At 36.5% G+C, this 24124-nt stretch overlaps 2 protein-coding genes across 2 annotated transcripts in view; both read left to right on the forward strand.

Moving 5' to 3' along the window:
• Nucleotides 1–15852, forward strand: part of serpini1 (serpin peptidase inhibitor, clade I (neuroserpin), member 1) — a 37853-nt gene extending 22001 nt beyond the window's left edge. The window contains exons 2-9 of the mRNA XM_056244223.1: nucleotides 5339–5608; nucleotides 7357–7587; nucleotides 9495–9689; nucleotides 11491–11695; nucleotides 11822–11931; nucleotides 12639–12725; nucleotides 14050–14139; nucleotides 15029–15852. Of these exons, the coding sequence (XP_056100198.1) occupies nucleotides 5356–5608; nucleotides 7357–7587; nucleotides 9495–9689; nucleotides 11491–11695; nucleotides 11822–11931; nucleotides 12639–12725; nucleotides 14050–14139; nucleotides 15029–15102 (1245 nt within the window). The 5' untranslated portion in view covers nucleotides 5339–5355 and the 3' untranslated portion in view covers nucleotides 15103–15852. The remainder of the gene's footprint in view (nucleotides 1–5338; nucleotides 5609–7356; nucleotides 7588–9494; nucleotides 9690–11490; nucleotides 11696–11821; nucleotides 11932–12638; nucleotides 12726–14049; nucleotides 14140–15028) is intronic.
• A 2115-nt stretch (nucleotides 15853–17967) lies between these two features.
• On the forward strand, nucleotides 17968–23904 carry LOC130078650 (uncharacterized). The gene is made up of 7 exons (XM_056244226.1): nucleotides 17968–18086; nucleotides 19368–19494; nucleotides 19609–19702; nucleotides 19794–19921; nucleotides 21471–21613; nucleotides 22326–22523; nucleotides 23702–23904. The coding sequence occupies exons 1-7, from the start codon at nucleotides 18076–18078 to the stop codon at nucleotides 23811–23813; spliced, it is 813 nt and encodes a 270-aa protein (XP_056100201.1). The 5' UTR covers nucleotides 17968–18075; the 3' UTR covers nucleotides 23814–23904.
• Nucleotides 23905–24124: the final 220 nt, after the last annotated feature.

Below are 24124 nucleotides of genomic sequence, written 5' to 3' on the forward strand. Positions count from 1 at the left end.
GATTGCATTACAGTAGTCTGAGTGATTTACTCATTTTAATTTATTATAATATTGACTTTTGCTAGTTTTGCTTCAGTGAGTCGATCCGGAAATCTTCTGAGTCTGAACTTGTGAGATATAGAATCCGTGCCACTCGTTACATTAATAATTGTTTATTTTTGTGCATTATAGGCTATCATAAAACATTTATTCCAATAAAGTAGTTTGAAGTTAAACCAACTACATACAGTACATTGTCAATCTCTGTATCTGATATTATGCATGCCAACTCAAAAAAACAAACTCATAACAGTCATAACTTTTATTTCAAAGCAAAGATAATTGTGTAAAAGAAATATGTACAAATACAGATAATCACATACATCTGTACACACACTGACAGACACACACACACACACACACACACAGAGAGAGAGACAGACACACACACGAGCACAGACACACACACACACACACACACACACACACCTACTCGGCTTGAAATTCCCCTCCATCATTGAAAAAACAATCAACTGAGCAATAGCCCTCAACCTCCTTATCAGAATAAAAACAACTCAGGACTCCTTCTGCCATCACCTACAGACCCAGCTTGGCAGTCCTTCTATATTGCAGTGCAAGCACAGAGTCAACGAGTACGGCACCCGGAACTCTTGCTTGTATTGTCTGGAAAATGCACTCTAGTACAACAACTAATTTAGATAAAATACAGAACAAACAATATTGAATCATTTTGAAGAAAGGCATTAATATAGTACAGAGTCATACAAGGAATTTTTTATATATATATTAAACAAAGTTATTGGCTTTGTCTGTAAAGTACCTAAGAGACTTTTCTTTATTTATGAACAACATAAACTAGTTAAAAAAAAAAGTTATGCTATCTAAATGATAAAAACAACTAAGGAGAATCACAATGAATTTTATTTGAGCAAAATACAATGTTCAACTCCATTACTTTTTAATTAATTTCACCACAAATGTATTTAACATAACTTACAGTACACTCACTACATTCATGAATGTAACTTTTACAGTACGATCTGATACTGAGGAACAACATTTCTTTTGCAATGGATGCAACAATCAACTACATTACTTCATTAATTTAAGTCTTTCTGCTCTATTTGAAGACATCTTTCAAGCCTTTGTTTAAAGGCGAACTAAGACTTCTACATATCATTTTAAAACTCGCTGAAGTCATTTTGATAATATGAGATTATAAAACATATAATAACATTTTTTGTAAAATCTAAAACATTTATTACACGCTCTATGGAATCTCTTACTATGGAAGCTTGTTTCCGCCACTGAATAAAAATAAAATAAAAAAATAATTGCGACTTTTTATCTCATAATTGTGAGATATGATGTCAGAATTCTGAGAAATAAAGTTGCAATTGCGAGATATAAAGTCGCAATTCTGAGAAATAAAGTCGCAATTGCGAGATATAAAGTCGCAATTCTGAGAAATAAAGAAAGTCGCAATTGCGAGATATAAAGTCGCAATTATGAGAAATAAAGTCGCAATTGCGAGGAAAAAAAAGACAGAATTGCGACTTTTTATCTCACAATTCTGACTTTATAACACATAATTACGAGTTTATATCTCGAAATTCTGACATCTTTTCTGACAAAGTCAGAATTGCGAGATGTAAACTCGCAATTGTGAGAAAAAAAGTCGCAATTACCTTTTTTATTTTTCATTCTGTAGCGGAAACAAGCTTCCATATCTTACAATTAAAAGCCGTTAACACAAAAGAACAATTGTTAAAACAGCATAAATAATGCTTATTTACTTACTGCCATCGAATCCATCGCCGGAAGTGATTGTAATGAACTGCACGTGCACACATGCGTATACTTTGCGCATGCGTGGTAACACATACGTACATATGTGACGTGAATACGTGACGTCACCGCGCTACAGTCTGCAGCGAGGGGTATCTCGGGACAGAGGGCGGAGCTTCAAGAGCTTGTGCGTGTTTGCAGCTCTGATTACCTCATGCAGCATATTCTATCATAATATTCTATAAAATCAATCGTGTGGTAACTGTTGTAAGATGCCTACAGAGTGACATGCTATTGCATTTGTGATGTCACTAACCCGTGACAGGTTAGTGATGGGTTAGTGATGTCACTAACCCGAGAGGAATGCCGTGTAGTCCCATACCAGCTTTGTTGTAGTCGTTAAAAAAACGATTTCCTTAAAGCTGCAATCCGTAGCTTTTTTTGGGTTAAAATGATCCAAAATACATATTTGAGAAAATACATAACCAGCCAGTATTCAAAACTCTCTGCTTGCCTTAGCTCGATTCAAAGCGGTAAGCTTGTAATAATGTTTTTAATTCCAGTGGTACTGGTGGATTTCTGCGGGAGATTCGAGCATGTCTTTGCGTCATTACGTCACATCTGTACACATAAAGAAGGTGTCGGCTAGTAGGCTATATTGCGTGTGAGGATGTTGGAGGTGGAGATTTATAGCCTTTTTTCACAGCACTTGATATAATTAAACTTATCAATTTGATGGTGGATCCAGAAAGGTTCAAACGACAATCACCAGTGACAACAGATTCACCCGCTGTAAAATACAAAAGACTTCGCTCGGACTTCGGAGTGGCTACAGAAAAAAAGAGACTGCAACCGGCCCCATGCGAAAACAAGGATACATATCGGAAGGACATTACATGTAGTCACGCAATGCTGACGTTGTTAACATCTACAATTTGAGAACAAAATATAATTTGCACGGTTTTGCGTGATGATAAGCGATTTTTAGATTTAATCAGCGCGATTTACTGCAATGTCAGAACCAGAACAAAAGTGGATGTTACTTACTTGTTCAAATGACATTTTCCGGTGAAAATTATTATGTTGGTCATACTTCCAAAAATAATAATCTGTGATTCTGAATGCCAGTATCCACACCGGCACGGTGACTGACAGCTGAGTTGATAATTCCGCGAATGACTGCAATTGCAGATTTCGAACAGAGATAGCGACAAAGAGGAAAAACTGCGGACTGCAGCTTTAAAAGCAAATATCTTTTGCTTGCTGATGTTGTTTATGCTCAAACAGTAACATTACACTAAAGTTAGAAAAGTGAAATCATAATCAATCACCCCTTTAAAGTTATCTATAATAATAATGATAAATAAGTTCATGGTTCTCTGGTGTTGGTTAATGTTCGGTTAATGTTCAATGTTCGGTTAATTCAGGTAGACGAATAAAATATATCATATTTTAGTGTTTTATTTTATTTTGACTTTTTATTTTTAAATTATTGATTTTAATTTAGAAATTGCATGATTTAATTACTTAATAGCTTTTCATTAAACTCACAAACCCCATCACAAACCACTTTTCTTCATGTAAAATTTAGTTTGAAACAGCTTTTTTTTTTATTCTCAGGTCCGGTGTTACAGCTGTCACAAGTGTTGTATTATTATTATGTATTCATTTTATTCCAATATATCGTTTCTTAATTTGTTGAAATTAAGGTTTTATTTGATTACTTTTGTTATGTGATTTTTTTTTTATTCTGTTTAGTTTTAATTTATTTTTATTTCAGTTTTAGTAATATAGTAGGCTAATACAAACTTATATAATTCTAGATTCTAGAACATGCTATAGCTTTACGCAGGGCATGCCTGTTCCTCTCTATCTCCATCACACAATGGCACAAGGCCACATTCTCCCCTGCATTCTTTGTTTGTGTGGAAAACACTGTTGCCTGGCAACGACTAAAGCCAGGAGACTGTGCCATTCTAGGATGAAGGTAGAGCTATATCTGTGCATAAGTGTGGGTTTGTTCGCTTGCATAAGCAGGTATGCTGGTGCATTGAACGTTTGCTGTGAAGTATTTGCTGTGAACAGAAGTATTAACCCTGTGGGGAAGCGAGACTGTTAGTGTATCTGAACCTATTTTACTTTCATAATGCAGCATATTTTTGAGTGAAACAGGTTCTGAATTTCCATATATTTTTGCTGTAATGTAAAATTCTACCAGTATTTGAAGATAAACTCAATTTCATTCCCTCATTTACTCATGTTGAATAACAATAACGCTAGTTTGCATGTAAATTAGGACTTGAAAAAGGTGATTCACTATTAACTGATTCAGAAAAAAATTCCCTTTTTTCTTTGGAATAGTGTACACTGATTATGGAAGCTTGTTTCCGCCACAGAATAAATCATTTTAAAAGATAGTTGCGACTTTTTATCTCACAATTGCGAGTTTACATCTAGCAATTCTGACTTTATTTCTCGGAATTGTGAGATATAAAGTCAGAATTGCTTGAAATGAAGTCGCAATTGTGTGTTATAAAGTCAGAATTGCGAGATATAAACTCACAATTGCGTGTTATAAAGTAAGAATTGCACGTTTATTTGCGACTTTATATCACGCTATTGTGAGAAAAAAAAAGTCAGAATTGTGAGAGAAAGTCGGAATTACCTTTTTATTTTTTATTCTGTGGTGGAAACAAGCTTCCAAAACCGATAAACTCTGCACCAGTGTTGGGGGTAACGAATTACAAGTAACATGAGTTAAAGTAATCAGATTACTTTTTCAAGTAACGATTAGTTATGCATTACTTTCAAATTTACAAAATATGAGTTACTTTTTCAACAAGTAACGCAAGTGAGAAATTAGGAGTGAAGTGCAGAGGCGTTGTGTGCGCTGCGTAAACATGATGGTTATTGTAGTTCTAGACTAAATGTGAGCTTGCTGCATGCATTTACTTATCTCACTTGCACAAACCAGATTTAGTATTTCTCAAAATGAATAAAAACAGTGAGATGCAAACTCAGAATATTACACGAACCTGGAATAATACACATATAGCCTACTTTATGTATTTAATCTCACTTTATTACCCAATGACTTTGGTGCTCACATTTGATGATCCAAATCAACCATATGAATAAGCAAAAATCAGTGTTTAGTTTAGTCACATTAGATTCATTTTTTTAATTTTTTTTATTGCTGAACTAAAAGTAGGGAATTTTCTTCTACGTCCTAATCTCTTGCCATCCAGAATTACAAGCACAGCTGAAAGCTTTTAAAAAACAAAAACAAAAAAAACAAGCAAGCCCAGCTCAGAAAAAGTAACGCAATGCATTATTTTCCATAAAAAAGTAACTAATTCACGTAATTAATTGGGTTTTTTTAGGAAGTAATGCAATATTATAACCCATTAAGTTTTGGAAGAATATGCCGAATATTTTCATGATGTGTCTCTTTCACACTATACAGATGCCTCTCATTCACGTGGGGTTATATTTCCAGTACCATGTCCTTCTGACTCTGACTCACTCTTTCTCTCCTGTCTCTCATTAGCTCGTCCCACGTTTACCATGTTGTTGCTCGGACTCTTGCCGCTGATGTTACTACGGGGGTGTGGTTGCCAGGCGGCAGACGTTCCTGAGGATGTGACGGCAGAGTTCTCGGTCAGACTGTACCACCAGCTCCAGATCACGGGGGGAGAGGAGAACATCATCTTCTCCCCGCTGAGCGTGGCTCTGGCTCTGGGCATGGTGGAGCTGGGCGCCCGTGGCTCTTCTTTAGAGGAGATCAGACAGGCCTTGGGCTACAGTCATTTCAGAGAAGGTACAGTTAACAAAATCTATAGCATGATAGGTTACATGTTCTCTTTCATCTTCAACTTTTGAGTCTTTTCCCTGTTGGCCGCAACAGTGACCAAGCACTTTTTCCTATACATTTTTTTTAAAGGCATTTCAGCAAATTCTGCACCAAACTAATTATAACATTACAACATTTGATTCAAAGCACTAAAAAGTATAGGTATCATTCTAGGTTTGACTTGAAATGTTTATACAAGCAAATCTCACGAAAACACGGCCAAGTGACAATTTACCCACAAATCAAAAAAGAAAATAGATATTTTGCATAAATAGAATCAAAACTTTCATAGTCATATGATATTTTCATTACAATTAAGCTAATTTTCCAAAAACAAATTGTGTGATTCCCACTAATCTTAGCAGGGATTCTATATCAATTAAAGGCAGTACAACAAATGGTTTGAACTTTAAAATAATATTTATTTGTTTGCATTACTGTGATGAGAAATTTGACTGTTGGCTCGAAAAGATTAGTCTGACTGAAAGTTTAAAATCATTTTAAAAACTTGAAGTTTATATAGGCCTGATCAATGTTCCCTCTAATTGTAAAAGCAGACTATATCTGTATACAAATTGTTTATGTACGACTTAAAAAAAACATTATAAATATAAAACAAAATAATATTTCTTTATTTATTAGAATGTTGGCTTGAAAAGATCAGTCTGAAATTTTAGTTTAGAGGTTATAAACAAACAGTTTAAGTAATAATTAATAAAAATACTTGTCATCCACTGTCCATTAAAGGGGTCATCGGATGCCCATTTTCCACAAGTTGGTATGATTCTGTAGGGTCTTCATGTAGTTTGTAACATACTTTGGTTAAAATTCCTCAATGGTTGTGTAAACAACACCCTTTTTACCTCCTCAAAAACAGCTCTGTTCACAGCGACCCGTTTAGGTGCATGTCTCTTTAAATGCTAATAAGCAACTGCTCACCCCACCCCTCTCTTCCATGGGGGGTGTCACTCAAGACATAAAGTGCTGCCTTGGCGGACAGTAAACAAATGGCTGAGGGCTGAAATTTGTTAATACATGAAATATGCTAATACGGGACAGTCCGTCAGTGGTCGTGGGTGGAGCATGAGCAATATGACATCATATTGCTCAGTAAATCCAAACGGCTTGATTACTGAGAGTGTTTAAGCTTTTTGAGGATGAATGGATTTTTTTCATTGTATGGTGGTTGTGTCCACACACTGCAAAGACACATTTATATGCAAACACCATATAAAAGCGAATTTTGCATCCGATGACCCCTTTAAACATATTTTGCTGGACTGTAATACTTTGAGAAATGCCCTTTGAGAAACTTCTTTTATTCTGTTGATACTTTTGTAAAGGTTTTTAAACAAGTAAATCCAAATTAAGTCTTTAAAATTATTTTAAACATTTTTTTATTTTTGAATAACTAAACCTGGCTCTCGCCATTAACATAACAATAGAAGCTGGAATGGTGTTAAAAAAGGAAAGAAATTAATAATAATAATAATAATAATACATTTAAACAAAATTTAAATGAATTGTATATTATTTATTTAATTATTATTATTTTGCTTTACAGTAATGTGAAATTTTACTTTTTTTTATTTTGGAGTGAAATATGTCCTAGTTTCTAAATAGATTTAGAATTTTTAAAGAGATTATTAATACCGGACCTTACTATTGCAGCATATAATACAAAAGCATTTTCTTGTTCTCTTCACCTGCTCCAGATGAGGAGTTCTCTCTGCTGAGTAACTTGACCCAGGCCCTGTCCACTGACGAAGAGCAGTACGTGGTCCGGCTGGCCAACTCCCTCTTTCTGCAGAGGGGGGTTCACTTCAATGAGGACTTCCTGCAGCTCATGAAGAAGTACTTCAAAGCGGAGCTGGAGACGGTGGACTTCAGCGAGTCAGCAGCCGTAGCTGAACGCATCAACTCTTGGGTGCTGAACCACACGGAGAGTAAGTCATCTTACACCACTGAGGAAAAAATGTATTCAAACTGGCTGTGTGCTTTTGTAAAATATTTTTTACAATAACTGTATTCTATTTGAATATATTTTAAAATGTAATTTATTTCTGATGTCAAAGCTGAATTTTCAGCATCATCATTACTCAGTGTCACATAGGGTTGGGTACCGAAACTCGGTGCCAATAGGGAACCGGTTCCGACGTAAACGGTAGTAACCAGACCGAATAAGAACGAAAATTTCGGTGCCTGATTTCGGTGCCTGACTTCATTAGGCACACACGCACACACACACACACAAGGTCTCTCGCTCTCTCCCTCTCCGCCGCGCGTGTGCTACACAGTTTGGCGCACAGTTTCTTCTGTCTCGCATGCGCGCTCTTTCTCGCAAGGTTTGGCTGCATTTCACGTGTAAAACTACGTGTCAGAACGCCCTCTGGGTGTGCCGATAGTCTGAATCCCATATAGAATCAAGCCAATTCATTGGCTGATGGCGCGGGCGCCGCATCGACGCACTTACGTCGTCATATTATGTTGGCGCGCGCGCGCCATCTGCTCCTCTGATTTCTCTGCCGAAAAAGGAAGCTGGTCGGCAGCGCGAGGAGCTTGGCAGCGTCCCGTTCATGTTACACCAGCAACCAGAGATGTTCTCTTTCATAGGTTCACTCAACGCTGCGTAGCTAAGAAGCAGTGGATTTGTAGGCTGCTGTATCACGTGGCGTTTGAACTGACGCGCTACAGCGATCTGTCACATTTCAAAGAGCCAAAACGTTATTTATTGTGTGAATCTCGTTAAAATATTGACAGAATCTGACAGCTGTGGATTTGTTCCATATCAAAAGTAACCTTCTCTGTCTTGTCTGTCGGTGTCAGTGTCCTCTTTGTCCCCGATTTCTCTGTGTGAAAAGGGTCATTTGCGTGAGCCTCACGGTCAATGCGTGAGAGTTGGCAGCTCTGCCTGCTAGAAATCTCTATTAATCTCCAGTATTATTACATTGTTTGATACAATATTGTTTCATTTGATATTATGTAAATATGAATTTTTATTTTATATTGGTTTTATTATTACCATATGTTACTTGTATTTATATTGTTTAAAGATTTAAGTTGATATTGTGTCCAGTTTGGCCCTGTAAATTAAAGGGTATTATTTTTTTATAAAGTGTGTACGGTTTCATTTTCTTAAGTACCGATTTAAGAACCGTTTAAGCACCGGAACCGTTTAAAAAATACCGAGTAGGTACTGGAATCGGATAAAACCCAACCGATACCCAACCCTAGTGTCACATGATCTTCAGCATCATTACTTCAGTGTCACATGATCCTTCAGAAAGTGATTTGCTGCTAAAGAAACATTTCTTATTAGTATCAATGTTGAAAATAGCTTGATGTATTTTTATCAGAAATCTTTTGTAACATTATAGATGTCTTTACTGTCACTTTTGATCAATTTATTACATCCTTACTGAATAAAAGTATTAATTTCCCCAAATATATTATATAGAAATATATATGTCATTTAACCACTGAATAAATACAAAGCGTGTAATCCAATTTAGAATGATTTTACTTTCAAGTAAAACTCTCTTCAAAATGAATAGATGGCATTAAGAGGAATTACTATGACTTTAGTGAAGGAGGACATTAAAGTAGATAATGGCAGATCAGTCATATTCTGCATAATAATGACATTTCCAATCCATTTCCAGGCAGATCCATTTTCTCACAGTCAGCTTTAGCCTTCGCAGGAGGACTGTCAGATACCAGCACAAATCCCAGAGCTTTGGAAGAGAGATGATTTTATGCCACTGAAGAGATCTTGCCGTCTTTCCTGTTCCGAGAAAGAGAGGATTGTGACATGCAGCGTTTTTTTCAGTCTGGGTTTTTGTTGTTGTTGCAGGCAAAGTCCAAAACCTGGTGTCTGCCGACGACTTCAGCAGCTCCAACATGATCATGTTAGTAAATGCTGTGTACTTCAGGGGCAGCTGGAAGAACCAGTTCAGACCAGAAAACACCAGAACCTTCTCCTTCACCAAGGATGATGGCAGTGAAGTTCAGACCTTGATGATGTACCAGCAGGGAGACTTCTACTACGGTAAGACCAGGCTTGAATTAGTTTTTTTTATTATTATTTGTTAATTCGCTGTATGTCTTTTCCTATGGAGTGATTGCAGGAGTTTAACTAGAAAATGAAAGTATGAATATTGGCTTGAAAAGAGTAGTCTGAAAGTAATGGCTACTGAAAATTCAGCTTTGCTATCACAGGAATAAATTTGCATTTTAAAGTATATTAAGATAGAAGATCATTTTAAATTGCTGAAAAATTCCAAAGTATTACAGTTTTACTGTATTTTTAACAAATAAATGCAGTCATGGTAAGATGTTCTTCAAAAGCAGTGGTATATAGTATGCATGGCTCACTGCGGATTGGTCAGGCTGAGACTTTCAGATCCCACAGAATCACTGCAGTGCGCTTGTCCCATCCATCTCTTCGACAAAAAAAGACAGATGAAGGTAAATGAGAGACAGAGCTATCTTCAACATTTGCATTCTCTAGCTCTTAAAAACGGGAAAAGCAGAGTCACATTAAAGCTAGGTTTTATGCTTTTCACAAACACTTTTTGTTATATTCTGGCTCAGGGTAAGTAATGTTTTTCATAAACACTTTTTGTTATACTGGTTGAAACTCTTTTTGCATCCTGATAGCAATCAATAATAGAAGTGGTCTAAATATTAAAAATGTACATATATTGTCTGTGGAAGTCTCAGGACCAAAAAATGTTGTTGCACAGAAATCTGCTGTCAATAAAGTTCTTTGGCGTTAGCGTAGGCCCCGTCCATAGCTCGCAATCCGAGGATCCGGACTCTGCATTTCCTGCCTGAAGACGAAGGCAGGGGCGCAGCTGACCCCCTGGGAGGTATAGGAAGGGACCATCCTGGTGGTGCTGGGGAGGATGGAGGGGAAGGGACCATCCTGGTGGTGGTGGGGAGGATGGAGGGGAAGGGACCATCCTGGTGGTGGTGGGGAGGATGGAGGGGAAGGAACCATCTTGATGGTGGTAGGGAGGATGGAGGTGAATGAAAGCGTCAGCATCTGCGAACTCAGACATGTGTAAGTACTGGTCTTTTATACCGCAAGTATTAGAACACGATTGGATAGATGAGAAGGTAATAAGTGACGTAGCAATTGAGTCTTCCTGGCAGAATTTAACGCTAAAGCTTCCATTTCCTCCTGAACCAAAACATCAAGCGTATGCTGCGTTCACGTAGTTCCCTGTCGTAACTAGCATAATTAAGAGAAGGCAACCCGTGACGTTCTGCCTGGAGCTGTTCACATCCTCAGACTCGGAATTATGAGTTTCTATATATATATAGTCTAGATAAATGTCATCAATATCAACGCCGAAATTAATTTTAAGCAGTCAGGGGGTAAAAGTAAGAGCTCTCTAAATTGTTCACATTCATTATTATTGTAATGTTATGTGCTTTGAGACATGAGATGACGCTGCTGTGTGAGTTGTGATCATGTGTTTTGAAGGAGGCGTGGCTTTGGAGACGCTCTGAAGGGAGGGCTGGATCTCATGCTTTCAAAGCTAGCTTGCTATTGCTAGCCTCTCTGAAATTGCCTAACTTAGCTTTCGAGGACATTGGAAATGGCTCAGTACAGAACTTCAAAACATCCTGCTAAATGCCATACTTAGTTGATAAGAATGCTCTTCCAGGACCAACATTTAAAAATGACAAAATTACTAAAACTTTAACTAAAATGAAAATGAAACTTCAACATATGAATGAAAGCTACCGGTATTATAGTATCTCAATCATACTAAAGTAACATGGCTCCATCATTCAGTAGATTTAATAATCACTAACCTCGCCATGTTCTCCATCATCAGGAGAGTTCAGCGATGGCACCACAGAGGCGGGTGGAGCGTACCAGGTCCTGGAGATGGTCTATGAAGGAGAAGACATGAGCATGATGATCGTTCTGCCCCGTCAGGAGGTTCCTCTGGCCACCCTGGAGCCCATCATCAAAGCCCAGCTGCTGGAGGAGTGGGCCAACAACGTCAAGAGGCAGAAGGTGGAGGTCTACCTGCCCAGGTGAGCCGCACGGTGTTCTGTTTTACCAGGTGTTTTCATTTCATTTATAAATGATTTTTGATTTATGTAAAACCTGTGTAATTGTTGTTTTTGGACAAAGTTCACACTGACCTGATCATTTTTTAGATTTAAGGTGGAACAAAAGATCGATCTGAGAGACACACTGCAGCAGCTGGGCATTAAGAACATCTTCACCAAAGATGCCGATCTGTCAGCCATGACAACCGAGGTGACAGGTAATCGATAAAACAAATCCACTGACCTATGAGAACGCTTTGTTATTCTGAACATGTATGCAGATGATCAAAATGTGATTGACAGCTCAAGGACAGGATGTAACACACTTGTTTTTCTCTGGCAACCACCCAGCTATTGTTGTGCCGACTTTTGCTCATACAAGCATCACCCACATTTTTAGCATCAAAGACGTTCTATTTATCTATTTGCATATGCTATATAATAATAATAATAATAATTATTATTATTATTAAGTCTAATTGTGATGATCATATATGCATACAGCACGTTTTTATTCAGCTGAAATGATCTTGTTTTCTGTGTTGGGTGTGGTGAAAATAACAAAAGTGTTTTTGTTTTAATTTGATTCATTTTTCAATTAGTCAGATTCAGTTTTATTATTTTATATATTTTTTTATGTTCAATATTATTATTTTAGTATTTTTTTCATGTTCAAAAGTATTTTATTTTACATGTGTTTCATGTTCATTATTATTATTATATAAAAAATTTCATGTTCAATTTATCAATTGTTCTATTTCAGTGCTAAATATGCCCTTAAAACTATAATCTGTGAATGAGCTGTATGTGTTTTTACACTGCTCTGCATCCCTAATTACACCAGCTCATAAATAAATGGAAATAACTTGCTTTGCATATTCAGATTCTGTAATCTTCTTTATTTACATATTCTGTCTGTCTACAGATGGACAGGATCTGTTTATCGGGAAGGCTGTGCAGAAGGCTTACCTGGAGGTGACGGAGGAAGGGGCCGAGGGGGCCGCAGGATCAGGTGACACTAATCTCTATTTTACTGGCACATTCTACTATAATTACATTACACATTTAATATTCTTTCTCTATCTGCATTTCTAATTCAAATTTTCCCTTTTCAAGTCTCCCCTTTATCACTGTTTCTCAATTTTACCTTTTGTGCACCTTAACTTTCCTCCCCATCCTTCCTTTTTCTGTCTGTTCTCTATACGCTTTTTTCTCACTGCAGTAAATTGCTTTGAGAATCTTGTACATTCAGACAAGCTAAAAGCGCCCCCTCCTGTTCAACACAAGTCTTTTTAATCAAGGTTCATAAAAGGTTGACTGAGTCGTCATGTAGTGTTGGTTAAATCCTTTTAATATTAGTTTTTATATATCAGTTCTGTATTGATGTCAAAAACAAACAAGGAAGTCCGAAATTATGAAAAGGATTTTAAAATAAGGCATGTGCCGCTTAGATGTTAAAAAAAACGAAAACATTAGATGTATATTTTAAATGTCCAATATCAGTTGGACAATTAGGCCTTAGTTATAGGCTTATGAAATTATAATAAACCAACATGACCCATATATTTCAATAATGATAGAAATATATATACACAAATATACAAAACAGATGTGCACCACAATCTTTGTAAACCATGCACAAAAATTGTTTCACAGAAAAATCAATTCATGGCCAGTTCTTAATTTATACCTAGAGGATATAGGGACTTATATGAATATATGACCATTACTCATTTTTATATGTGATAATGACTTTGCTCTTAAATGTGACAATGTATTGTGCCAATACACGTATTAGGATGTTTACAGTAATACTTCGTCAATAGATGTGCTTACACTATATGGCACTGATGAAGGGTTGATCCCGAAAACATTTGCACTTTGCACTTTATTGGACCTTTTTGTGGCTTCTGTAAATTTGAATGTAAAGATTTTTATTTTTGGAGAACATTTTTGTGTCCATTCTTTTCATTAGGTTATACCAGTTAAATAGCATTTTGCAGAACAAGGACAAATTTGATCAACTAACCTTGAGGGCCTGAAGGAAGAATATAATTCCCAGTTTTATGGTTATGCATGTTGTTAACACAGCATTGACGCTAAACAACGGATTTTTAGTGAACAAACAGTTTTTTAAATATTAATATTTTAAACCAAAAGATCATGCCAAACTACTTAAAGGTTTTCCCCAAGGATTGTACACCCTCATTTTAAACCCCACAAAAATATTACAATTAATTTGAATAAAAAATATTAAAATTAATTAAAAAAAAATTTTAATTAAATAAAAGAAATGTTTCACATCACTGAGCCACTATTGTTTGTCTTTCCCACAGGTATGATAGCATTGACGAGGACGCTGGTGCTTTACCCACAGGTCATGGCTGACCACCCTTTTTTCTTCGTCATCAGAAACAGAAAAACAGGTACATGCCATCTTCAAAAAACCATGACCATAACACAAATTGAAAACAACAATATATACACTGCTGTTAAAACCCATACAGCAACATAGTGTTGGCCCAGATCCGGCCCACATCTGGACAGTGTGGAATCCACGTGTACCAGATGAGGGCCGTGTACAATGATATTGTAAAATATTAGGTTCCACTTTATTTCGATAGTCCACTTTAGACATTCTACTAACTATAAGTAACTTTGCAGCTACATGTCAACTAACACTCATTAGAGTATTAGTAGACTGTCAGTAGACTGTTAGGTTAGGGTTCGGGTTAGTAGAATAATTTGACTTGTAGTTGCCAAGTTACTTATAGTCAGTAGAATGTCTGTTGGGGAGCATCAAAATAAAGTGTTTGCAAATATTAAGCAGACAGTCTACTAATACTCTAATGACAGTTAGTTGACATATAGTTGCAAAGTTATTTATAGTTAGTAGAATGTCTAAAGTGGACTATTGAAATAAAGTGTTACCAAATATTATTCCATGTTAAAATAACTGTTTTATATTTATTTCTGTGATGGCAAAGCTAAATTTTAAGCATCCAGTCTTCAGGGTCACATGATCCTTCATAAATCATTATAATATGATGATTTGCTGCTCAAGAAACATTTTTTATTATTATCAATGCTGAAAACCGTTATACTTTTTTCAGGTCCAAAAATACAAAGTGTAAATAAAAGTATTCATTTCTTAAAAAAAAATAAAAAATAATTACTGACCCCAAACTTTTGAATGGTATTGTAATGTGTATATATAAAGCACAAATCTTATTTTAGTATTGTGGGTTTTTTTTTTTTCTGTGAATGTTATCAGTTGTGCTGTTAATTAATTGTTTTTATTTTGTTTTCTAATAGGATCAATCCTCTTTATGGGCAGGGTTATGAATCCTGAAGTCATCGAGCCCTTTGACAACAACTTTGACATGTAAAAGCCCAGCAATCACAACTTGACACTCAGCCGAGTTCATGCTTATCTTCTACCAACCACGAGTTACATCACAGAAAGCAAACTCATTACTTTGCCATGGTTTTCTAAACACAAAGGAAAATATTATATAAACAAGATATTTATATTATGAAAGTGATTGTGTTTTGATACTCATAAGCTTTAACCGTACCAGGAAATACAGAGCTGTAAATATTTGAAGTCGCCCAGACAGCAACATAGTGTCGGCCCAGATGCGGCCCACATCTGGTACGCGTTGAATCCACATGTACCAGATGTGGCCCGGATCTGGGCCGACACTATGCAATCACTCCATTCCATGTATTCCCATTCAATCACGTCTTATTCCACACCAGCATAATTCGTTCCTGTAATTCCTGTATTTCTTCTCTTGTATATTTGCTATTGTGTTACGTAGAGAAAACGTTGATATTTATTGCAAGGATTTGTGCACTTCTCTATATGTAGACTCACTTAAGGTCTTTTATTCCCCTCAACCACCACCACCTTTGTTTGGTTTTGTACATGGCTGAACTACTGCTGACATACTAATATGCCTTATTATATAAATATGAGTTTTTGATTTAATGTAAGATTGCGAATGTACAGGTAGTGGAGCGCTGTTGCCATGGAGACTCAGGCAGACCAAGAGAGAGTGCATTTGGTATAAAAATTGAAAAAATACCCGCTGTATTCTCTATTTCAGAAATAAAGATGAATGTCTTCAACTTGTCGTCTTGTGTAACTTTAGTGACAGAAGTTTTGACATTTCAGAATTGATCCAAAATATAGATACAGAAAAGCCTCTAGTCTAGCCTATGGTTTCACACACTGCCAGCACACACTTTTGATGTCTAAGATAACCTCTATTGAAAACTATAACAATCCACTTCAAAGACAAGCAACATATATTACTTTACTGACAATAGGTGCACTTATGTTGGTGGAGTTAATGTAAATGTAAACAGTCAGGTTAGTAACATTTAAAATATGTCTAGTGCGTAATTTTGCGTGATTAAGTGAGATTATATGCCAAAGCGAGAGAAGGTGCTCAAAGCAGTGTTCAAACAGAGTAAAATGTCTATTTGAAGACCAACTCTATTGAAACTACTTCATGTTTTATCACAATTTGAGTTGCTTGCAGATAAATCTTACAAATGAACAAAGTATTTTGTGCTGTTGCAGAAGATTCCAGCCATGATGAAGACAATCCGTTCTTGTGCAGTCCAAGCACACTGTCCACTGTAAGTGTGATTTATGGCCACTGCCATAACCTGCTTTATTGAAGCTGGAGCTCTGTGTTCGGTTCTGAAACAGCACTCCTCTCACATTAGCATTACCTTAAACTCTTCAATAGATGTCAAGGGGAGTCTTAGTTTGCAGAAGCTCCCATTCATAGCTAAATATTTCTTGGAGACCCAGCCATCGTCGCAAGAACAGACTGACTACCATATCAAGTTTGGCAATTGTGAACTCCTATAGCAGCAGTGGCCAGATGATTCTTGGTAGTATGCCATGTTGATAAATCCAAGTCTTGAACCGCCCTGGGTGACCACTCCTGTCGACTTTTGCAACCATTGCTCACACTCCCCACAAGTACCTCTTACTGCTGCCTTGTCCTTGAGTGCTGCATACATTTTAACAGGATTACCTGTGATGGTTGGGATTTGGTAACCTCTATTGAGAATCTAAATCTGAGACTCTCCCCTTCTTCAGCACTACAGATCTTGATTTGCAGGCTTAAAGTACATCCTTGCCCACTTCATCAGCCTTTCTAGCCCCTTCAAAATTCACCTAGCACCTGGTACCAAATTAGTTCAATCTAAAGTTAGAATGAATCAGTTTTGTAAACGAATCGGTTTATTGAATAATTCACTCATAAAGATTGTCACTTGTCGCCACCTACAGGCTCACCAATATATCTTGCAGAAAAAGTCATTATATACATATACATATTTATTTATTTATTTATATTATATATATATAATACGAATATATGCTTTTGAGAGTCAATTATGTTTTATTAGGTATTTATCGTCTCTGACAGACTGCGTGTTGAAGCCGCTCAGGCCTGTAGATACCAATAGATAAAGTTGATACGTTTTTGTTATTGCTATGGACTAAATTGACAAGAGTGAAGTAGAAGAATTCACTGTGAAGCTTACACTGGCGACGTACCTAAGAGAAAACTGATCTCAAGTGATACAATTTTCAGCAGTAAAGTTTTTTTCCCAAATCTAGTGGGGTAAAACCATATCTATGGGTAAAACGCTTCCCACTATCATACAACCGTTGGTTTTCCATCAAATGTAATTGGTGGTTGAATAAAAATATTTGGACATAATATTTAAAAATCCCCTCAATTTAGTATCAGCTAGCTAGTTAGCTAGCTAGCCAGTTAGCATCAGCTAACAATATTTTTCAAATAGGCTGATTTTCAGCATGGAAAATCAGCCTATTTTTTTGGAAAATCAATATCTACTGTTATTTTGGCATGTCTTATAAACTAAAACTGCTCTGATTTGTCAGTAAATGTATACTTTTATACATTTACCCCCCCCCCCCCCCCCACACACACACACACACACTAGCCTACTGTTGTACTGTTTTCCCTCACTCTATAGTTTATTTAAATGGTCTAGCGGTGTGACAAATTCATTTTCATAAGTACAAATCTCAATATGACAATGATGACCACATAAAAGGGGTATTGATATACTGCATTTTCCAAAAGTCACTGAAGTGCAACCTTAGACACACACTGCTGCCCTAGTTGACCTCCGTGCGCAGATCACTGAAGCTGACGCTGCTGCGCGCATGCGCAGAGCTTACACTCACCTGTCGCACTTTAGCACACTATTCATCCATCATCAATGGGAAACCGCACTATATTCCTTGTAAATAATACTCTTCACTGCATGTCAAATGCCAAAGGGATCTGTCAGAACCTACGGACATGTCCGAAAGGTAGGAAAAGTTTTGAAACATGGAGATGTCTTGCTGTTTCTTCTTCTTCTTCTTCTTCTTCTTCTTCTTCTTTTTTCTGTACACTGTCTGGAACAAAAACGCATGATCAGCTGGCTTTTATTTTAGATCTGTCTGCTTCATTCAGGTTTGGAAGACTGTTTATAGTTACTTTTCTGCATAATTTATGGGAATTACCACTGGAACATGAATATCTACCTTTAAAGCAATTTTATTCGTGGACTAAATAGGCTTTAGGTAATTATGATATTGTCACAGTTATTAAGACATTATATTAAAACATTAGTATGACATTATGTAATCTATGTCCATGTTACAAATATTTAATGATATTGTAATGAATCACTAAGTGAAAATAATGTGTATTTACAAGTAGCAGCTTCACAAAACCTAGCACATCATCAATAGCCATTACAGCGTTAACATGAGCACATCTTATACTGTTCTGATATAATGTGCGGGTGTGCTCGGGTGGCGTGGGTGACTTTAATCCGGATCAGGGTGCAGAGTTCACGGTAATCTACACCAGAACCTCAGCCCAGCGGATGTAAGGACGCACGGGCTCTTATTACACACAGAGGATGTGTCTCAATGCCTGCTGAGCTCCCTAGGCAGGAACATGTGTCGTAGGTGTTCTATCGAATCTATGATTCTAATTTCTATAAGGATGGTGTGTCATTTGATAAATTAAGTGGTAGTTTAATATGATTGAATCTGAATGAATGAATAAATAAATGAACAAACGAACGAACGAACAAAGGAAGTATGGCTAATAATTAATTATAATAAAAAAAAAACATTAAATAACAACCGCACATTTTTAATTTTTGCAGTAGCATATGTTGAACGGAATTTCAAAAATGGAGCTGGGGATTTCCTAGTTTAGTGGTGTGTATGTGTATATATATAGTACATATATATACTACATATATAGGCTATGACTTTTTTCAAAAACATTAAAAATAGTCTTTTTTTTACTTTTGACCAGTACACTATATACAGTATATACATGATCTTGGGGGGAGTCAACTCACTATGTTTTTGGCCACAGCCAAGGATCTGTCAATATTTGTGCAAATTTATTGAAATTAGTTGGTTATATGTCATTAATAATATTATTTATTTGTATAAAGCTTATCATAGCAAGGTAATGTGAAGTCAAATAGCTATATTTGTATATCGATTCAAATTTGAATGTAATTTGAATGTTAAGCATGAGGCCGAAGTAATGTTTGTTAATGACTTCAGTCTCTCTTTGTCTAGTTCCTCTGGAGTGAACACCAGCAGTGAAAGTTTTCCGAAGTCTCACTCGCACTACTCTGAGTTAAGCGACACACACACTCCTTTCTCTGTGGAACTGACTCCAGACTCTGGCATTGTTGCCACACCAGTAAGCCAATTCAAAGTCAATATGATTGCAAAGTATCATGTGTGGTTTGATTGACACCTTATTTGTCTATACTGTATGGACATTGAATGTTGTCATTACGTTTATTTTGTGTAGTTGCCATCCAGCCGGTTCAGGTTTGCCTCGTGGCACTGGCTCGAGGAGCATGATGTCCGCGGAGACCAGCTCGCCTGTCCCAGGGTCAGAGAGGGTAAGAGTCCATTCTGGGTCACTATGCATTTATAGTTTTTTTTGTGGCATATAATCACTGGACACAGACAATCAGTGATGTCATCAAACAGGACCTGCTGAAGACGAGCTGTCTGTTAACAGTGAAGACATGTTTCTCAGAGGAGGCAGGAGGAAGAGGAGAGAGGATGAAGGACAGAAATGGGAGGAGAGACTTCAGGAGAACTGGGAGAATTGTGTGGTGAGACACCAAACAAGCATCCTTCTATCTATCTATCTATCTATCTATCTATCTATCTATCTATCTATCTATCTATCTATCTATCTATCTATCTATCTATCTATCTATCTATCTATCTATCTATCCATCCATCCATCCATCCATCCATCCATCCATCCATCCATCCATCCATCCATCCATCCATCCATCCATCCATCCATCCAATCTATCTTTTGAACTTCATATTAATCAAAGAAGGATCCTGAAAAAAATGTATCACGGTTTTCACAAAAATATTAATCAGCATAACTTTTTTCAACATTGCTTATAATAAGAAATGTTTCTTGAGCAGCAAATCAGCATATTACAGTTTTTCTCATTCGCTTTGGTGCAGTTCTCAGATCAGAAATGAAATTCTCAAAACTACTTGTTCAACCTCCACATCATCTAGTCACTTCTGCACATCATAAAGCAGTTTCTCATTCTTTTGAACAAGTTGTGATTGCTTTAGTAAATTCATGCAATTGATTATGTAAAATTGTCTGCGGTTTCCTACAGTTGCTAATGCCATGTTGCTCAAAATGTATTAAATAGTTCTCTGTGCAATAGTCTTCTTACCCCTCAAAACATCTAGTCATCAGTTCATCGTATAAGTCATTAAATGCAAAATGGTTGATCTAGTTGTCATAAACTGTCAACCATATTTTCTACACATTTCTATTAGACTTTTTGTAAATATGCCATGCATTGATGAATTGTGGAGGTGAATCTTGACTTTCACTAATGAAGAGAATGTAGATCAAACAATGAGAAACCAGTTCTCTGAAATAGCTCAAAGTTGCATCTCATGAACCTTCAATTGGCAAGCACACAGTGCATGCAAAAGGAAATTTCTGCCTAAGGGGTCTTTCCTGTGTTTGCCTGTCTAATATTGTATTTTCGCCTTTGTGCGAAATTTCTTTTTCTTTTCTATATCACAATAATATTGTAATGTTTTTTTTGCCAGACCACTAGTAAAAGTGTAACTGTGAATCCTATCCAGTCTCTTTCAATCAATAACTCACGTACAGTAGTGCGTAAATTTGTACTTTTGAAATGGATATATGGCATACAGAAGAAGCGCAGCTTTGAACATTTCAATACAGTAACTGTCATCCAAACTGTTGCCATAGTTTACATCAGGTAATACTAACAGAATGCAGTGTTTTATTGACAACATGACTAAGCATTTTGACTATCTTGTTTGTGAATCTTGTATCTTGTATTTTCATTCTGATGGCACTGATATGTTCATTGACATAAATACTTACTTTTGAGAGATGAACTAAAGATTTTAAAAAAGTTACAGGCTTTTGCAGGTAATCCAATGTGTGGTGCTGTTTGTACGAATTGTTTTGAGAATGCACGTACTTCTTTGCAAATATTAAGGATGATTTGAGAAATGCACCGAAGCGACTGAGAAAACCTGTAGAATGATTTCGGAATGGTCATGTGACACTGAAAACTGATGCTAAAAATTCTGTCTATCCAGCTTCGTATTGCATTCAAAGTTCTGTCTCTGTGACTGCAGGTGCTGAACTTGTCTTATCAGGACCTGGGAGATCCATACCAGCTGGAGAACTTCATCCGCATCCTGAGGAGACTGATCCGGGTGGAGCGTCTGCAGCTGGTGGATAACGCTCTGAGGGATCTCAGCTCTGTCAGACTGCCAAGGTACCAAACTAACCTCTAGACTGTAATAACTGCAAGATAGTGCACATGAAGGTAACTCTGAGTACTGATGACACTGTCATGAGTTGTGATGGAGCGCAGATCTGGTTGGTTATAATAACACAAATTCCCATTGATCTTTCTTTAACGGAGGCTGTCCTATTATATTGCATTAGTTGTTTGGTAACAGTATGTGTATGGCTGTGTAAAAATACATGTAGTGCAACTTTAGCTGTGTGCTGTAATCTCATATGAGGAGTTTATTTTACAGTAAGAAGGAAACTGTTAATTATGTATCAGCATCAAACTCAGCCTCTTTAATCACGTTATTTTATTTGAAAATGTCTCTTTCTGATAAAAGAGTTGCATTGCTAATATCATAATATTTCATTTATAATCAGTACATTTTTGTACTGAATGAAACATAAATACAGTGGCTCCAAAATTATTTTGGACACTTTGGTTGCAATTAGTGTCAGTGAATATCATTTCAATATATATATATATACATACTTTTCTCCTCACTGTAGATCAACACGTTACCTATACATTTTTTTGTGAAATATTTGGCTTGTATTTTTTCTTTAGAATAATACTGCTTGCTTTAATATTTTATCATTCATGCAATTTTTTGTGTGAGTTATACGAGGCAGAACATTGGGACGCATTACAATCACTAACAAAACTTGTGATTGAGAGTGTGCATGTGTTATAGATGTAAAATCCTGAATCTTCACCGGAACAACTTGACGTCCATTCGTCAGCTGCCAAAGGTTCCTGAGATCCAGCACTTGTGCCTGTCTGAAAACAGTATTTCCTCTCTGGGCGAGTTGTCTCTGCTGAGGAGCGCGCCGCTCCGATCTCTGACCCTCAAATGCAACCCTTGCCAGTTTCAGGAGGACTACCGCTCACGGTGAGAGAAATCTTTTACTTTATTGGAATGGTATGAAACTTGGCAAAGGCCCTTGTTATGGACATGATTCGAAAAGGTTAAATGGTCCTGAAAAAAAATAGTCACACTTGTACTGTTCACAGTCGAAAATGACCGCATTGGAAACGAATGGGAAGCGAGTTTCAATTAGTGGAAACCTTTGGTACTGCGCCCAAACAAAATCTAACTAAAAAGTTTATTTTTTGAGAAATCAACCTCAGATTTGGAACACAATTTGTTTAGATTTATGACTTTGATTTTCTCACAGTTTTAGACTAAAACATGTTTTGGAAAACATGTATTTCATATAAAATTTAAAAAGAGTATTTGTATGCATTTTTCATAATAATAAACTTAAAGTTGTATAACTGTTTTGTTTCATTTAAAAATAAAAAAACTTAAACAATAATCTGCTAAGTGTCCTCTTTAAAAAAGAGACCAAAGTCTGTGCTCCAATGAATATATTTGAATTCTTCAAAAGAAGAAATTTTGAAGAACATGGGCATCCAAACAGTTCATGGACCTCATTGACTTCCATAGTATGGGGGGGGAAAATACTATGGTAGTCTTTTGGGTCCCATCAACTGCTTGGTTACCGACATTCTTCAAAATATCTTCTTTTGTGATCAGCGGAAGAAAAATTAATTCAGGTTTGGAACATTTTGAGGGTGAGTAAATGATGACAGACTTGTCATTGTTCTACTATCCCTTTAACTGTGTAAAGAAACATGAAAAGTGGATTGGAAATACCCTTAAGTGGTCTTTTATTTACAACATAATATATTATCTGCAAGTACATATTTTTAAAAATATACTTTTCAGATTTGAAGTACACTACAAGTGCACATTCAATACAGTTAACCACACTTCTTTTCCACAAGGGTATATAGAACACCACTGAGCTTTTAATAACTTGCTGTCAAAACAGTGGATTGATTAAAACTAATCAGCTAATTACAGCTTTTAATTATTATAAAACGCCATACAGCATAATTTGTCTCCAAAATCACATTATGCCTCAAGTTAATAGCTATGCCAGAAGATATAATTTACTAAAAAAAGAGCTGACCAAAGATGTGATGGTTCATTTCAAGCGTTCATTAGGGAGCCAAGTCTCACCTTAAAGTCTAACCTTGAGATTTGTGCCGTTTCCTCTGCAGTGTGTTCTTCTGTTTGCCAAAACTTCAAGTTCTGGATGGCATTCCAAAGCTACCGGAAGATTCCGTGCCTCCCTCCTCACCAGAAGCATCCAGATTTTGTACCATTCTCTGACATCGAAACAGCAGAACCTGAAGCCAAAATCTGAATCCAATGTACTGTACCGTCAGAGTGAACTGTGAAAGCTCCATAAATGCACTTGTATATAGTAGTATATAACTCTTAAATGCACTCTTTTGAGTTGATAAGAGTACATTTTTAATGACTTATTAAAGCTATTTTTGTACCTGTACTTTACATTTCATCTACTCAAAATAAACCTGCATCAATTTAAGACAGCAGCAGCCAAGATATAATGAGAAAAGACTATTGTCAAAGCACGGGTGGCTACATATAGAATGGATCATAGTGCTTCTGTTGTATTT

The sequence above is a fragment of the Rhinichthys klamathensis genome, unplaced genomic scaffold (genome assembly GCF_029890125.1).
Source record: "Rhinichthys klamathensis goyatoka isolate OS25496 unplaced genomic scaffold, OSU_Roscu_1.1 h1tg000945l_1, whole genome shotgun sequence".
Lineage (NCBI taxonomy): Eukaryota > Metazoa > Chordata > Actinopteri > Cypriniformes > Leuciscidae > Rhinichthys > Rhinichthys klamathensis.

What these genes read in the sequence shown, in the direction of transcription:
- LOC130078650 (XM_056244226.1), top strand. An exon ending in CTGTCCCAGGGTCAGAGAGG is followed by an intron (nt 19,703 to 19,793) that starts GTAAGAGTCCAT and finishes GTCATCAAACAG; the next exon opens with GACCTGCTGAAGACGAGCTG. An exon ending in AGCTCTGTCAGACTGCCAAG is followed by an intron (nt 21,614 to 22,325) that starts GTACCAAACTAA and finishes CATGTGTTATAG; the next exon opens with ATGTAAAATCCTGAATCTTC.